This window comes from Athene noctua, chromosome 2 (genome assembly GCF_965140245.1).
Source record: "Athene noctua chromosome 2, bAthNoc1.hap1.1, whole genome shotgun sequence".
In the NCBI taxonomy this organism is placed as follows: Eukaryota; Metazoa; Chordata; class Aves; order Strigiformes; family Strigidae; genus Athene; species Athene noctua.
The window spans coordinates 147,883,148-147,901,073 of record NC_134038.1 but is presented as its reverse complement, the minus strand read 5'-3'; the positions used below and the strand labels follow the sequence as shown (position 1 = coordinate 147,901,073).

Genomic DNA, 17,926 nt, shown 5'->3' with positions numbered 1-17,926 from the left:
TAGTCTGACAGTACGGGGCAGAGGGTAGCTAGCTTGAAGGAACAGCCCGTCACCTGCACCTGTCTGCTGAAGAGGACACCTAGGCCTCAGGGGATGTTCTTCACAAAGCTCCCATTCTGCCAGTTTTAGACTGGATGTGGCCGCTGTGCTTTGCACTGCACCTGACATCAGCTATGTGTGTTACTCTGTTCGGAGCACCGGGTGTCCAGAGAGGCCGTGAAACCATTAGCATTGAAGACATTCAAAATTAAACAAGGTCTTGGGCAACCTGATCTGAGCTGCCTGTTTTGAACAGGAGCCTGGACCAGATGACCAGCAAGCACAGTGCCTGGCTCGGAGGTCCCTGCCAGCCTCAGTTATTCTGCATTTCTGATGGATTCATGAACAAAGACACCTGGGTGCCTGTTTGGGGAATCCCCACTGGAAGTTCAAAAGGAGACAGTCAGTCAAGCCAAGCATGAGCTCTGATGGAGGTTTCGGCACCAAAATACAATACCTGAAAAAAACGGTGATGCCTGAAGAGTCTCAGATGCCTACATCAGGCACTGGTGGACTGTATCCTGTGTAAAGCCACACGTGAGGCAATTTGAGGGGGAGAGGGAGGTATCTTGCTCTTTGTTTATGTGGTGCTTGTGTTCTGCATGTCTTGCTTGGGAGGGGTATCAGCTTAAAAAGGTGAAAGCTCTGAGTGGAGAGCAGTAGCTGTAAGGCACAAGCACATTAATCATACACTTTTCAGTGACACAGATTTAGTAGGCTGTCTTCTGGCTTGCTTTAATACCAGCACCAAACAACTGAGGTTTAACTAAGGCCTTATCTGCACTGAGAAGTGAGCAACCTAAAAGTAGGAGAGTCAGCTGTGAACCCGCTTCTTCCTCCCCTCCCCTGAGTTAGTGGAGTGCAGGGGCTAAGGGGCCAGCAGGTTTGGGTATCTGCTAGTGCTGTTCTGCTGAAGGGCAGGATGGAGATGGCGGGAAGGAGACATTAGCAAAGCAGGACACATGCAAAAGCCATTGGACACACTGAGCATGACATTCAGGTGGAAAGGAAACACTGAAGCAGTTTAGAATAGGGTTCATTTTAGGAAGAGCCCTCTCCCAATTCTGGATGCTCCAGAGATGAAAGACAAACTTCAGTCAGTGTTATTTTATTTACTCCAATAAACATTTGATTTATACAAAATAAAACAGACCAAAACCCCCCAAAACTGTTTACAAAGCAAGTTAAGTGCTTGAAACATTTGATATACAAGAGTATATATCGTTCACATTCCTATTTCATACATGATGTACGGTGAAATATTCCTTAAAAGAATAAAAATTTTCCTTTACATGTAGTAGTAAAAAACAAAAAAACCAAACCCCACCATAAAAATGTCAGTATTGTCAGGAACTACCGGGCACTATTCCTTGACCTTCAGCATGGATGGAGGAAGAGAAACGGGACTCAACACTCCTTCTCCCCACCTCCTGCTTCGGGCAGCGTCAGGCACGTCGCTAGAGGGCAGCGGTCCCACGCCCTCTTTCCTTTTCTTACAAAAAACACCCCTCACCCCCTTATAAAATTTGACATAATATCCTCTGAATTCCACTGTAGCTGTTGAGGTTTTGCCCTGCTCTGTTTAAATATTTTTGAGTAGTTTAGTTAAAATAAAAAAAAAAAAAAAGCAGATACAAAACCATTTCAAATAAAATATTTGTCATCATAAATCTTAACTCCTAATTGAATAAGCATGATTCCTATTGACTTATACGTCTTCTAGAGAAATATCGATGTTTATCTGTCAAAGGTGTTTAATAAATTGCACCAGATACATCTGTATAGGACTGGTTTGTGCTGACTGAATTTCTAATTTCCAAGGCCTGCTTACATGCCATGGGGAAGAAAAAAGTGAAAAAATAACCGCAAAACTCCCAAAGACAAAATTGTTAGCACTTATTAAATGCATTGCTGTCATTTATATAGGCCCAATGTGATGTCAACTGTCTTAAACAGTTTGGAGAACTGAAAGAATGTAAGCAATGTCTAAAGGGTCCTTTCGGAATAAATTGTCTTGGGTTTTGGTTTGGGTTGTTGTTGTTGTTTTTTTTTTTTCTGTTAACTGCTGACTTGCTGAGGGCAGCCCTATATGCAAGCAGTGCTGAGGGCAGGATATGCCATTAACCTAATGCTACCTAATGCTTCCATTACCTCCATGGTCCTTTTGCAAAAATAAAGGCACCAGCTGTTATCTCTTACTTTTCTCTAGAAAGCATGAAACAGAGTCAGACTGTGGTGTGTCAAGCAATTAGACATGCTGTACAGGGGAAAAAAATGTTTGTTCTTACAGCAACACAATCAAGGTAAAAGGAAGGAAAAAAAGAAAAGTACTGCCTGCACTCAGAATGCACAGCAAATATAAAACATCTGCTTGGATTATTGGTGGCCCCATCTTGTTTTGTATGGTTTGGGGGTGGGGATGGGAGGAGGGTAAAACTCATCCTGCTGATATTTTTCAACCTGCTTGCAAGCAGCATGAATTCTGAGCAATAAACATATAACATTAATGACCTCTGTATCAGAACACACATGTGGGAGGGACCAAACCTCCTCACACTCCTGTTCTCGGACAATGTGAGGACGTTGGGGTTAAAGTGAGAGAGCAAAGGCATCCCTGAACTTCCCAAAATGTGCTGCAGACAGGACCACGTAGGTACAACTGCAGAGCCAAACTGGCCTGTCTGCTGTGAGACTGCTCCTGCAACCACCAACTGCAGGGCCACAGGCAGGTGGTTACAGCACATGCTTTGAAAGCCATCTTCTTATTGCATATTATTCTTACCTTTTTGGCAGAGCACTAAGTGCACAATTGCTGGCGTTGTGCTATGCCAGTCTCCCCAGGCTCCTTCCCTAAGGAGGAGGGATCTTTAATGCACCGGTAATTTCCTGGAAACACTTTTTTTTTTAACCTCTTTTTTTCAGAGCATGGCTGTTTATAGATATATAGATAGATATATATATACATATACACACATTTTTTATATATATATATGTATATATATATACAAAAATAGCAATTTCATAGTTATATACAGGCATTAATAAAGTGCATAATCTTATTGGCTATTTTTAAATCTCATTTCCTGAGGAAGTGCTAACATACATAGCTCCTCCCATGACATGATGCCGGCAGCCAATGCTAGGGTATGACACCTACTCCCTGACTTTTAATTCCCACGAATACATCTCCCTGTCTGGAGCCGGAGCCTAAAGGGAGTAGGGACAGCCTCAGTCCTTCAGGAAGCAAGTCAAGGCACCGATCGAGACTTCTTCCTTTGCCAAGGTGAACGCGTCTAGGAGTGACTTCCCTCCATTTCGGAGCTCTCGGATGCACGCTACTTGGCGGTGGTCACGGAGCCGTCTTCAGGGATTTTCTCCTCCGAGCAGCTCCTTCCCGAGAGCTTGTCATGGTGCTTGAGCTCGCTGAAGCGCTCGGCAACGCACTGCGCTGTGAGCCGGGCCTCAGGGTCGTGGTCCCAGCACTCAATAAGAGTTTCACACACCATCTGGATGCCCTGCAGAGAGCACAGAGAGCAGCTGTGATGGAGCCAGTCACCGCCAAAACCCGTGTGTGAGAGGTGCTTTAGTGGCCTCTGAAGTTCAGCGGGTTATTCACCTGTGTCCTGGAGGTGCTTTATGGGCTCTGCTGCTACTGTCATGGGGACATGCTTTTCTTTTTTTTAAAAGAAACCCTCTACACTATTTTCAGCACTTCAGGTGGCACTGTCATTTCTGGGCATACGTTCTGATACTTTATAACAAGAAAAATGATGCTTTGGACTAGTGCTATAGAATTTTTTATAGAGTTTTTTCAATAAATATGATCAGAATTTGTGGATAATGTGACTTCCCACTCAACCCATGCCTTTGTGTGCCTGAATTCTGTTTGGGCTTTACAAACAAAATTCTGATTGCCAGCAATATCAGGCCCTACATCAGCCCTTTATGAATTCTTTGCAGACTATCTAAATCTACATGCAAATATGGGCCACAGTCCCACAAACACTTAAACACGTCACCCACAGATGTAACTATTTAACCTTCATTTCAATACTGATGCATATGTTTACAGGAGCAAAAAACAGTTGCATTTCTGTAATGCATTTTATAAACATGAAGTATTTGCCAGGAAATTGTGTGCTTTGCTTTATGACACTAAAAGCCCATTAAGTAGGATTTATTTTAAACTTCTTATTTAAAAAAAATAACATTTCACAACATTGCATTAATTGCATAATTTACCTAATTGGTGATGTTGACTGATGTCAATGTTAATAGCAGAATGTTATTGTCTGTATACAAATAACATTAGTTTTCTGCTGGCATTGAAATTACTAGCAGTAAATTAAATTAAATATTAAACATTAACTTGAAATCAATAGTGCAACAAATCTCATTACGGGGGGGGGGGGATTGTAATATGTAAATCCATTCCAGAATTTTATCACGATGAATAATGAGTTCATTACAAAAACACAACTGCAGAGGAAGGAAATGAATATGGAAGAGCCATTACTGTAAGAGCAACTTCCATGGAGTTAAAGCAGCTCCTCAGCTGCTGCAAACTGTCACAGCCCCGTGGAAGCTGATGCATCACTGCATTTTAGATAGGGCAATGTGAAACGCTGAAGGGATTCAGATGACGGGAATTAAATCCACCTTCATTAAATGTCCTGTGAGTGTGTTATCAGGCATCCATTCCTGCCTTAGACTCTTAGCTGAACTCTGCTGGAGCCAGCTGTGCCCATCCTGGTGACACACAAGCATAGACGTGTGGTCCTCCCAGTCGGTGCCCTGTATTGGGGTCAGACTGAGGTCTGGGCTTTACAAAGGGAAGAAATCTCTGAAGCCAAATGCAGGACACCGAGTGTGATCATTTTACTTACTATGTAAACCCAGAGGTGATGAAATCCACAGTGTATCTTACAGCTCTACTCCAGTGCCTCAGGCTGCAGCCCTCCACGCGCTCATGCTTGCTGCCATGAGAGCAGCCGTGGGCATGCCCCGTGCCTGAGCACCACGGGCATCCCGAGCCCAGTGCCCCTCTGCCCAGGCACCCTGGGCATGCTGGCACACCTATGCTTGTGCCTACAATTGGCTGTGCGTGAAATGAGCTCCTGGACACTTCTCTCCAAGGCATAACTGGGGGTGCAGTACTGCCTGTTTCTGCTGCCACATAATGCAGTGCCCTTCCACAGTACCCACAGGAATAGCCCTGTCCTGAACGCAGACAAGTCTCTGGGCCACCTAACCCTGCCCCAGGCCTGCTGTAAGTGCCAACGACTTTTGCTTTATAAGGGCTTTCATCACCTTCTGTTACATGTATGTCATCTGACTTTTCCCAAATGCAGAACAGAAATATTTGCCGACCATGTCTGCCTTTGCATTAGCATAAGCAGTATCTTTCTTTCATATCCAGCAACAGATTGGTACTGAGTTAGATTTCCTTTTGCTCTGGAGAAAACTGTGATTATCCTCAAGTTTGCTGACCACAATTCTTCCTGTTGTTCTGTTCCCCTAATCAGTTCTCTACCCTTCTTTAATTTCTTTCACACATGAGACCGTGTCTTTTAAATATCCTGAGAAATGTTATCAGTGTTCCTAATTTTAAGCATTTTCTACTATTTAATTTTTATCTCCCAGATGATCTGGCTCGGGATTCTTTTCTGCTTTGTTAATTGGGCTCTTCTAAAGTACCTATATGTATTACTGGTAGGACCTTCATTTTGGCTTCATGGAAAACAAACAACTGCGCTCAACTCATGATCCCTTTTATCAGCTTATCCACAATTTTAATAAAATTTCTGTAACCAGTTATTTTCTATAAAGATCAGCATTAGTATAATCTCTCCTTCCCAGCTCAATTTGTTATTTAGAATATGGTTGTATCTATGGCTCCTAGAAATGTCAAGGGCTTTTCAGTACTTGTAACATCAGATATCCAAGTGTCCCTCAAAATACAGCTTTCCTCCCCAGTTAAAGCACCCCTCCCCAATAACCTTACTCATCACAGATGACTACATAAGCAGCAAGTCCCTGTGGTCCAGGAAGGGGCTGCCCTTTGCCATAGTCATCAAGCGGCATTGTTCTTGGTTGGAAAGATGATTGATTTTGGCCACTCACTTGGCCTTTCCTAAGTAGGTGTTAGATTGTGATTTTTAACATCTCAGCTAGAATGAAAAAAGGAGTATTACATTGCTCCTGATGGAAATATTAGCTGATCTTGGTTGCCCGGGCTTTTATATGTTCACGATGCTTTCCTTTTGCCTGTAAAGACCACTCAACATATTTCATTGACAAGGAGGATGACCACGCCTCACTTCTCTGATACGATTATAATTTTATCTCTACTGATATGATTGCTCAGAGCAAAGGTGAAGAGCTGCATGCCTTTGGCTTGTTTCCATTCAGTTTCATCTACTGAAAAATCCACTATCGCCTAGGAAGTGCAACCATGGGATCTGTGAATGAGGAAAGCTGACAGAGTGCTTCATGACATGCAAGGGAAACGGACTGCTAATGCGCAACCTGAATAAAAGCAGACTGGCTTGCTGAAGACTCATTTCCTATTTTCTTAAACTTGTCAACAGCTGGGATACAACTATGACTGGTCTCCACGATAAAGTACTGAGATTTGTTTTCTCTGGTGAAGGGGCCCACGTGTGAAGTTGTTCTCTGACCTTTCAGAGCCTGCACACTGTGTGCTTTAAGGCCCTAATTATTCTGTGGCTCTCTGGATGATTGTCGGGTCTCAGGTTTCCAATCTTTTTGTTTTGATCACTTTTAGATTACACTGGTGGGCAGCAGAAATCCCAGAGCTTTGGGGTAGGCATGGTGCAGAGCGCTGTGGTGTCTGAACCACGGCAGCAGCGGTGTCACAGTGTGACGGAGCTGTAATCTGTGCAAAAGAGCGGTCCAGCCTGTTGGGCAGGACACCGACTCAAGGCTCAGGCTTCAGGCAGCAGCTAAATGCACAGTGCAGCCCCCAGCTGCTCACATGTGGTGTTCTTACCTGATGGTTAAGCCAGGAGCTGGGGATCTCGGGTCGCCCTCTGTCTCTTAGGACATTGTCCTTCATGCTTTCCACGCAGGGGTGTTCTCGCACTTTAGAGCCGAACGGGGGCTCGTACTCTTTCACTTCTGCCAAGAGAATAAGCAAACACAAGGGTATTCAGCTGGGCTGCACTGGTGCCAAGTGTGAAGGGAGCTGACTGTTCTCTGGAGGAGTAGGAGCTACTGATTAGCTGCTCAGTGCCACTGTTCTGCTTGACCAGCTCCAAACAAAGCAAAGCCAGTTGGCATTTTCAAAAATGTTTCAAATGTGTTTCTCCCACACGCCCCCTCCCTCCCCTTTTCTTTCCTAGCCAGCTAAACAATTTTCATTTAAACCCTTTAGTACATAATCATATTAGCAACAGTCAGAGCAGCACAGTAACCTATAATGGTTTGTGAGCTTTCCAGTCTGTGCCGAGGCAAAACACACAGGGGTTTCAAGGTGGTTTTGCCCAAGCCAGGCTTGCAAGAACTGGTCTCCCTTAGGTCCCCTGGCGTCCACACACACTTACAAGGTGAAATACAAACTGAAATCTACCTAGATCATGATAGATGTTAAAGTGCCAGATTGCTAGGGGGAAACAGTTGCTTGAAAAGAACAAAGATACAATAAGGAGCAGTGCTGGAAGCTGCCATGCTGCCCTTGTTTATTACTGAGCTGCATTCCTTTGTAAAAAAGTAGTAGTCTGCTCTTATTTTAGGCCTCTTTCCCAAAATGGGTCAGTTTTGGCCCTTGATGCAGGGGGCACAGCTTCCTGAAGGGGCTGCTGCCATTCTAGTTTTTGTTTTCATGTTGCATATTTTCTTTGCTTTTCTTTGGAGAGAGAAAGGAAGAGGCAGACATATGGGACCTTTGGAGAAAACTCAAGAAATCTCTGAGAGCGGAAATATTATAGTAGATGCTGACACAGTGTAGAAAATGCTGTGGTTTCTTTGGGAACAGATGGAGACTTTACTCACAGGCCTAATGACTTGCTAGTATTAGATAAAGATTTATGAAGTTGGCCTGTTCTGCTGCCTCTTATTTCTTTCTAGGAATTAATTGAGGGCAAGAAAAACTGAAGTGTAATCTACAAGGCAGACTGAAGAATGCATGTGAGTGCCCAGAAGATGTGTGAAGAGAGATGAACGAGACGGGAGACACAGTATTGTTACAACCAAAGTTCAAATGCAGTGTCCCGTGCTGCTCACTCCTCTTAAGGGATAAAAAGAAGCTCTGAGAAGGCTGACAACAATGATTAAAGGACCAGAAAAAAATGGGAAGAACCTCTAAAGCTTGGCTTTGTTTCCTCTGGAGAAAAAGGTAGGAGGTCATATGGTAAGATACTGCAAATAACTAATGATCAAGATAACGCAGGTCAGATCCTTTGGTCATGTCTCACGATAAAAACAAAGTAGCATTGAACATAACTAAAAGGTGGACTTTTCTCCAAAACCTTAGAGTCAGGCTGTAGATCTCACTTCTATGTGATGGCCACAAGATGAAGAATTTATACTGCTTAAAGACGAAGAATTTCTAATGCTTAAAAAGAATAGCCATGTAACAATAAACATTTTGGAAAGGATATTAAACCTTGCACTTCAAATGTGCAGCATTTAGAGATCCAGCTGCAAACAACTGTGTGTGCAGTGCAGTAGTCACTCCACAGATGACACCTGTGCAGCTCTCCTTCCTTTTCCTGAACCGTCTGGTGCTGGTCACTGTCCACACAATGCTCTGAAGAGTGGCTATAGTCCCTAAACATAAATCCTTCTTCTCTTACGTAAATCACTTTCTTTAAGATTCAAGGGCCAAAGTCTGCTTTGCTTCCTTTCCTCTACAAGAAGGCATACCAGTTTCACCCACATTAATCTGAGTTAGAGATTACTCAGCCAAAATAAATTTAAAAGACTTTAGCCCTAGAAGTTAGTTGGGAAGCTGCCATCTTGCTGGTCAGACCTGGATTACTCTGCAGCGGATGCACAATGATTACAAAGCAGATACCTCTACTTTCAAAGCTAACCAAAATAGTAAATTTTGCTGGGAAAATTTAAAAAGCATGACCTTGACAGCCATTTTTCCTACACCATCTCCATCAGTCATGGTTTGATTGGGGTAGTGGTCACGGACAGCAGTCAAGGCTCTGAGATCTTCTTGCAGTATGAGGAGACAGAGGAGTCCAAATGTCCAACAAACAGAGTGAAAATGGTGCTGCAGTGCTGACCTGTTCCCTCTCGTTGAGCTTAATCCGAAGGCCATTCAGGTTCATGAGATGATTTGAGGTGGGGGAAGAGAAAGCCTTCCCAGGATATTGACAGGTTTGTAATACATTTTCCTTGTTCGAGAAATCCCATCTATGCTATAAGCAATCCTCTTCCAAATATGAAGACTGAATTGGTTTTTCAACATCTGGCTTTTTTTGTTGTGGTTGTTTTTTTGGTTTTTTTGTTGGCTTTTTTTTTATGGTAAAGAAAGAGAAATTGAGGTCAGATGCCAATTCACTGTAATGACTTTATAGTAATACAGTTGTGCCTTCCCTCAGTTTGAAGCATCTTCTTGCTATTTATTATCTTGCTTCTCTTTCCCTTAGAAAGAAAAGCCCACTGAATCCTCTCGCAGTAAATCATTCTTATGCTGTGGAATCTCAGGTGTCAGACACATTTTGCAGTAATAGCTGGGGATCATGGATCGTGTTGACGTGCTATAGTAGATGTAACAGATGTCAATTTGAGGTAGGTTAAGATGTTTGTGCCTAGCTGCTTGTGCATGGCTGTATACAGATGCTGAATCTATTTTTCATGCCTTGTATGTTTCTTTTGATTGTTTTTAGACCAGTCAGGCGCTACAAATGACAACTGGCCGAAGTACCATTAATACCTCGGGTGCCATGAACTACAGCACCTTTAGTGTTTGGTAATGGCAGAGTTCCTTCAACTTTAACCTCCAGCATTTAATCTTTATGGTTGTGAGTTACCTTGCATTAATGATTGCTGTACCTTTGGTTGGTTTTCTTTGACACTGGCCTGGACATAACTCTGAGAAAGGCTGGGACTGGATTTTTAGCCCCATACAGGGACATTACTGAAAATCTATTTGTTGTGCATGATGAATGCTTTGGAAAATTTGGCTGTGGGTTCCTCATGAAAACTACACCTCGCTCATGTGAACTTTTTCTGCTCTTAAGTTCTTTGCAGTGAAATTCTCTTCCTTTGGGTCAGAACAGCACACCTGCAAACCCTGTTGACACTCCCTCATGTGATCTGTCTTACTGATTTCTGTGGGACAACTTCATATTCAATATTCATTATTCATATTCAATATTCATATTCAATATTCATATATGAAGGCTCATTTATAGAATCAAAGCAGGTGTGAGGTGAAAGAAGGCCATCAAAAATCAACTGTGAAGCACAGTCCACAGCAGTGGGCTTGTGTTTGGGAATTTTTAGGTCTTTTTGAAACCCTCCTTTAGAGTTTACAAAGGGAGAGCCACAGAAGGGATAAATCAATCAGTGGTGAAATTACTGTGACAGTTTACGCGTGCGCGCACACACACACACACACACGTGTGTGTGTGTGTCTTCATGCTAGAGAAATTTGGGCAGTGGATCTACTTAGCTGTTGCACAAAGGGATAATAATGTATAAAGCAGAGGCTCCAAAGGCCATTTCAAGGCCAAGTTTAAGGAGCTGTCAAAATGCTTAGTTCACATTTTCCCTAGGTTTCCCTGTTCCTCTTCTTCAGAATACAGATGCTAGCTGGGAAGGGTGAGGGTGTGTTGGGATGGGTGAACTCACTGTGCAGTTTCTCTTGCACAGACATCATTAAGTGACTTCACATCTGGTGATCAAAGACACAGCCACCCTTCCAAAGGTTTGGGAGTGCACAAGCTCTGCCATCAGTGTAAGGTTACAGGCTGCTTAGTCACTGTGGGCTGGATCCTTAGGTTGGAAAGTAGAGAAACACAGACCATGTGAACGCCCAGCAGGGAGTGTAGTGCCAATGATCTTATCTACCTCTACCTGGGCTTGCTGAAGGACAGCACTTGACACCTTACATGTAGTACTGTGGTGATACTTACAGAATTCTAGGACATGAGTTACTGTCATAAGGTGATGCTGCACTATGTAGATGCACCAGCTCCGGGTTGTATGCCACCACAAGCCAGAGCAGTGCAGACATGCCCTAACTGGGCTCTGCTCCACTGAAGGAGAGGTTTAAATCAGGCCACAGCTACAGCCACCTCAGGGCCCAATGTGCAGGCACAGCTCCACTGTACAGGCTATGAAAATGCTCCCTGCCACCAGAAACTGTCACCTCTCCACGTCAATGTGATGAAAGCTGAACATTTCATGAGGTACAGGATGCACAAATGTTTAGTTACCAAACTGTGTCTCTTGGCTGATGCTTTCCAAGTAAGCATGAGATTAATCACTGATTTTATTCATATTAAACACAGCTCTGGTAAAGCAAAGCTGCAATTTCTAACAAAGCCCTGCTGCTATAGTGAAGCCAGCCACCACTCCAGGCAGTACAATACTGCAAGAGCAACGTCAACATTTTCTGAGGGATTTCTCTTCTCCCTCTTCACCAACCCCATATATCCAGAAGTTCCCTTTCCTCTCCTTCTCCCCTGCCACCTCCAACAGTCCCCCACCCGTAGCAGCTCCGATACAAAACAGATGGTTTTCTTTTCTTTCTAGGAGGTTGTCAGAGAAATTACACTTGCCGCAGTCGCCAAAGCTGTGTTTCTCTGAAAGCAAGTGGTTGAGATGAAAATTATATTTCTTGCAACGTGCAGCATCTGGTGCACAGCTGTTGTGCTGAATGAAATACCAAGTTAACGGCAGTGTGGAACAGTTGAAGTTCTCCCCGAAGTAGTATTGCTGAGTTTCTAAATATGCCTCTTAAATTATACTCCAGTGAAAAATCAGTCAAACTCGATCTTTGCCTCTGTCTCCCTTTCCCTCGTGCCCCATTTCTGCTTCTCCATATTTAGCACAACAAAGTAACAATGAACAGCATGGCCTTTCTTGAAAGCCAGTCCCCACCTGCTTATTTACTACAGCAGCTTCACAGTATGGATTATGCTGCTGGGTATTTTTGTTTAAACGTCTGCTGACTGAAAAGGCCTGGCATAGCGTGGAGGCTGTGCTTGACAAAGCTGTTGTAGTGAAAGGACCTGCCTCCATTGCCTCCCACACTCATTGAACACCTGCACGCTGACAAATGAATCCTGAGAGCTTCCTTTGGAAAAGAAATAAGTCACTGTGCCTTTACGTGGCTGAATGGCAATTAGCTCCCCTCCATGAGTCTCTCCCTAATTAAAGTTGCTAATGCCACTGCCTCAGCTTAGACTGACACTCCTGCCCTCTGAACTGTCACAAGTCTCTCTAGCGACAGGGAGTTGACATCAGAATTAACCCTGCCCTGGAAAGATGGTGCCTGCATCTTTTAGGCTCCTACAATCAGGTAGCCTGTTCCAGCTTATACGGGAGGTCATTTTTCTCAGTGCCTAACAGTTTAGGAAGAAAAGAGGGGTTTGCGTGAGTGGAAGCAGCTCCTTGAGAAGGCTGCGAGGGGAGGAGGGAGTCTCACAAGTGACAGATGGAGAGAGAAAGCAGAGGGGGAGCTGTAGTCGTGAATCACTGTAAGGGTATTTCACCAGCTGGTTGCAAAGATAGCCAGACTGCACGAACCAGGGGAAAATCTAAGAAAATGAGAGCAATCCTGCAATTCTGCAGCTCCATACCAGTGACAAGGCAAGGGACCTACATCCTGGAGTTGTATTTAACTGCTCTGGATGAGGACACTAAGCCAAAGTTCCACCCCGCCACAGATCTGCCCAAGTACTCCTGTGGTTTTGCTGGGGACTTCAGCCCCTAGAAGGGTGACTGAAATAGGGAAACAAAATTAATGAAATGTGTTTCTGGAGATGAGGATGACTGAGGGATGAAATGAAGAGGGAAAATCAGGATGTGGGTGGGGGTTAAGCTTGACCTTGAAAGCAAAGGGGATGCTGGGCCAGAGAAATCTTTCCTTCTCCTGAAATGACTTCAGCTCTTCTTCTCAAGGTTATAATGGGTCACTCTCTTTCAGCTAAACATGCTGGTGATTTTCCTTCCTTATGAAACTCGCTTTATATCCTCTTTTAGGCAGTTGCCTTTTGAGAACAGCAGCAATAAGGTTTGCTCTTGCCACAATCTCCATTTCACTGTACTCAGCAAATACGAACAGGAAGGGACTCAGGCATCAGCAAAGATAAAAGACTCCACAGTGAACAGCTCATATTTATATTAATAAGGTGAGTTCCTAAATGCAAGAAACAGAGAGAGCTCAAGAGACAGGGCAAAGATCCTTTTTCTTGGGTTTTAAATCTTCTCAGCCACATTTACAAAGTGCTAATGAAAGGCTGAGGTTGTGCCAATGCATTTAGAAACAGGCATGACCATGACAGTTAAATGTGGATAGGTCTGCCTTGGAATATGCCATTCTGAGGTTTGGTTCCTGAAGCACCAAATGTTTTTTCCCTGAAATGTTTGACTAGAAAATAATTTTTTTTTTTTTCATGCTTTTAAATTAGCTGTTTGCACACATACTCACTATGTAGCTTTCCTGGCAGGGTGAAAACAGGGCAAATCCGCTGCCCACAGTCCAGCCCACCCATCAAGACCAAATGCTGGTCAGACATAGGAGGAGACTGAGGTGGAGGCACTCCTCCTGCCTGCACACGGACACCGTCATGTAGCCGCACAGCCACTGTGCAGAGTGACTTCAGAGACCTCCATGGACATCTTTGTGGCATCCCATGGGTGTTAGCAGAGAAACAAGGAACAGCTATGCACATCTTCCCATGGGACACTGGTTCCCTTCTGTACACCATGTTCCCCATACTGTAGTGTTCTAGCCTGCAAGATTGTCCTGTCTCTGTGGCAGCCCTTTGAGGTGCAATCGTGCCAAGTCCAATGGAAAGAGAGCCTCTGTGGTTTTGGAAGAAGGGTAACAAATCAAATCATAGTCACATGTCTACTATGATATTCACATGAGTGTCACCTTTTACAGCCCCACTCCTTAGGCTGCCTGTGAGAGCCTGGACTGGGCAGCAGATTTTGTCAGAATGAATGTCAGACAATACCAGCAGACTAAAGAATTTTATCTGTAACTTAGTCTCATTTTACTCCCTGAAGTAAGGTGAAAATCTTCAAACATGGCAATATATAATGCAGATATCTCAAAAGCAACTTTTCTGATTTTTAGCACAGAGCACTGCTGCACACTGGGAATTCTGGGGCAGCTTTAGCCAAGCATAAACGGAGATTTTGTTTCAGTGAACAAACTCTGAATATGAACAAGCACAGCAGCTCTTCCCGGAGAGTTCTAGTAGTCAGTTCCAATCATTTTTATTTTGTTACTGCACTTCATACAGCAAACATCCCTTGATTTCTCATATGGATGATCTCTTGCAACATCAAAAAGTGATGAGCAGCAGCTGGGGATTTTGGGAAAGCTGGAAGGTTTCTGTATCACTATGATGGCTCTTACTGAAATGATCAATTAGTAAATGTGACACTTAACTGGCCCTCATTATGTTTCAGACTTAACATTCCATGAAAGTAAATGGGAGGCAGTTATCACTTCTTGGTCTTAATATTTCAAATTGTCTCGTTTCCAATCATTTTGGGTGAGGTGAACCAGACTGAGTCAATCCATGACTACTCAAGATATTATAGGAAAAAACAGACATTAATTATCTTTAGAAGTGGTCTATCTATCAGCAGATTTATCTTTACACCAATTGAGAACACGTATTCTCATGCTCTCAGGTGCTTGCCCTTCAAGCCTACTCATGCACATGTGTGCCTCATACTACTGCAGGCCTGTTAACTTACAGCATCCAGGTGTACACTAGAATGACTGGTGACGATTAAAAAGAATGATCCCCTCCCCAGACAACCACCAGAGTACGTCTGTCCAAACATATTTTCAGAGAGGAGAAAACTGATGGCACTTACCTCCGACGCCATTGCAGCGAGATGTCATTTCCCAGAGGACCAAAGCCATGGAGTACACATCTGTTTGTTTGAAGGACTCCACATTCTCCAGGTTCATCCTGGACTCCAGAACCTCAGGGGCCATATACCTTGCTGTGCCAACCTACAGGAAAGGAGATCAGGGAGAGCTCAGGAGCTGCAATTGTAATTCATGTTTTGGATTCTGCTGTGATTTAACTTCAACTTTCACAGAAACAGTTCCATTTGACATGTATCCAAAAATTCAGGCCATACTTGGCACAGGTCATATTTTCTGCTGCCAGGGGAATCTGGCATTGTCCTGACTACCAACTTACTTGCACCTCCCTTGGTAAAGAAAAATAAAGAAGCCCTTTTTAGTTCCTTAAGCAAATAATTTTGACAGTAACAAGCTTTCTCACTTTTTGGCTGTTCACAGATAAACTCTGCTCTTTGGGCCTGAAGCAATTGCCACTGGCCGAGTGTCTTTCAGATGAGCAAGAAACACATTGTATTCTTTTGCACTGCATATTACAGTGTTAGCTGTTTCTTTTCATGGTAGGCTTAAAAGGAAAGTGGCAAATGCAGGCCTGGCAAAAGAAAGCAAATACACAAATGCTGAATGCAGAAGCACACATTTGAATCGAAACCAAAAATCGGCCCCTTTGTTTGAAAAGCCATTCTCATAAACTTTATTCATACTGAGCAATTTTCAGCAATGATTTTAGCAGCTTTGCTGAGATCTAGTTGATGAGCTTGAATTGCAGAAGGCAAAGTTTAAACGTCTGTTTTTATCACAAGAAAGGATTCGAGGAATAATTTTTGGATCACTCAACAGTTACTCTCAGATGACAAACTCTTCACAGGGTAGGTATAAAAAGTTTATCCCCCTCGAAAAACTGCAAGTATAAGTCTTTGATCAGGCAAAGACACTTTCAAATTGGAGACCGGTTAATCACAGAGATGAACAAGTACCGGTGGATGATGCAGTAGGACCTGTGATTCAAATGAGCTAGACTTCACTACAGCAATCACTCCAGAGCCCAGCAGCAAGCAGGACTGCGAAAGATCATTTCAGTTACTGGGTCTGCAATTGCAGGCAGCCACACAGTAAATGTACAGTCCCTGAGAGAGCCCTACAACATCCATTTTAAGAGCTTCTGTAAACATGTCTTATTACCCCAGGCTCAGGGCAAACAGGAAGAAGTTCCACAAAAAGTGTAATGTGCCGCAAGAAAACAGCAGAAAAGATCAAGTACATAGATTTGCCATAGGACCCTGCAACAGCAGAGAATTTCTGCATCAAAAATATCAACGGTTGTAGGATCAGAGCCCTTACAAACAGAGGACAGAAAAAAACCTGTGCGATCAGTCCCAAAGTTAAATTCGCCATTATGTGGACTCTGTGATGAATTTAAGGGCAAGCATATGAGCAACAGCCATACACTGAACTCGGCACCACCGAGTCCACCAGAATCTCCCTTCCCTACAGGACATTAACGTATAGAAACTCTGCAGCACTGGCTGTTCAAACCTCCCATCCGTTCCCCGGCACACAACTTCTTCCCCAAGCAGATCCCATACAAAGCTGGGGAAACTTAACCCTATCCTAGCTGAACCAGGACAAAAACTTAAAAAGGGTTACCTGTACCCTATGGCCCACAGTCTCACACCCCCAAATCCTGCTGATTTTAACACGAGTTAATGGTGACTAAATACAGATTCTTAGCATTGTCACAAAGTGCTGGTCTGGTCTGTCATTCCACATCCTCTTTGCAGCACTAAAAATTAGTCTGCAGCTTTGCTTGACAATGATCAAACCCTATAACTAAAAAGTACAGTGGAACACACAGAGAAAATTTAAAATAATTTGAAGAATGTTATCAAATCAACCCCATTTCCATCCTGCTTGGGATTTGTCACGTGTTCCACTCTGCTTGTGTCCTTTTATCTGCATTTAGATTATTAGGTCTTTGGGTCAAAGATACTTCTCCTGTATCTCACGGAATCCTGAGTCCTGAGTCTCAAAGGTGTTTTAGGTATCTAAACTCCCTCTGGAGTCTGGATATGCTTTCTCTCTGCTAAAACCAGTTTACTTTCAGTTCTTGCTTCTCTAAAACTTCTAGGGAGGGACCATCTCTCTTCCTAGTTATTTTTTTTTACTTTTGGTTTATTTTACTGCAGATCTTACACTTATTTGAAGCTGCTGGGGGATGTTTTGTGACCTGAGGTACATCAGTCAGAGAAGCAGTAGAAATCCCTCTTTATCTGATTAGGGTTGCTGACACTGCTGAGGCAAGGAACTGCTGGCCTTGCTGGCACATGCCAGTCCTTTGAACACAATGGGACAAAGTCCAGATTTATGTACTCACGTTAAGTAATGTCTGCAAATATTAACCATCACGGGTGGCCAAACTGAAAAGACTGCAAAGATTCTAATGTGTTTTCCAGCCAGACACTAAAGGCATTGGCATTGTATGGTCAATAATGGCTACATCTGCACAATATGGAAGGTAGTTGGGTAGATGGGATAGAAGATGGCTTTGTAACCCCAGTGACTTGTCTTGACTATTACTGTCCAAGGCTGACCAGAAAAATGGTAAAAACCCACTCTTTTATTTATTTCATAGGAAGCTACAGGTTTTCTTGAATTAAAATTTGGGTCAGCTCCATTATATACTTTAAAAAAATTGTACCTTCTCATGGGAAGGGTTTGAGTCAAAAGGTAAAGTTTAGAAATGATGCATAAGGCAAATCCTTGTGCAAAACCCCTTTAGCAAAAGCTACAACACTAAAGTTGGCATGTTGGGGTATTTAAGTGAGTAGTGACTGTGTGCCCTGAAGA

The 17,926-nt window shown here is 43.3% G+C and overlaps 1 protein-coding gene across 2 annotated transcripts in view; it reads right to left on the bottom strand.

Moving 5' to 3' along the window:
* Positions 1-1,131: 1,131 nt before the first annotated feature.
* Positions 1,132-17,926, bottom strand: part of TGFBR2 (transforming growth factor beta receptor 2) — a 67,440-nt gene continuing 50,645 nt past the window's right edge. For both annotated transcript variants that reach the window (XM_074900574.1, XM_074900575.1), the window contains exons 5-7: positions 15,085-15,226; positions 7,052-7,179; positions 1,132-3,554 (exon numbers count right to left, since the gene is read on the bottom strand). In XM_074900574.1, coding sequence (XP_074756675.1) covers positions 3,375-3,554; positions 7,052-7,179; positions 15,085-15,226 — 450 coding nt within the window. In that variant the 3' untranslated portion in view covers positions 1,132-3,374. The remainder of the gene's footprint in view (positions 3,555-7,051; positions 7,180-15,084; positions 15,227-17,926) is intronic.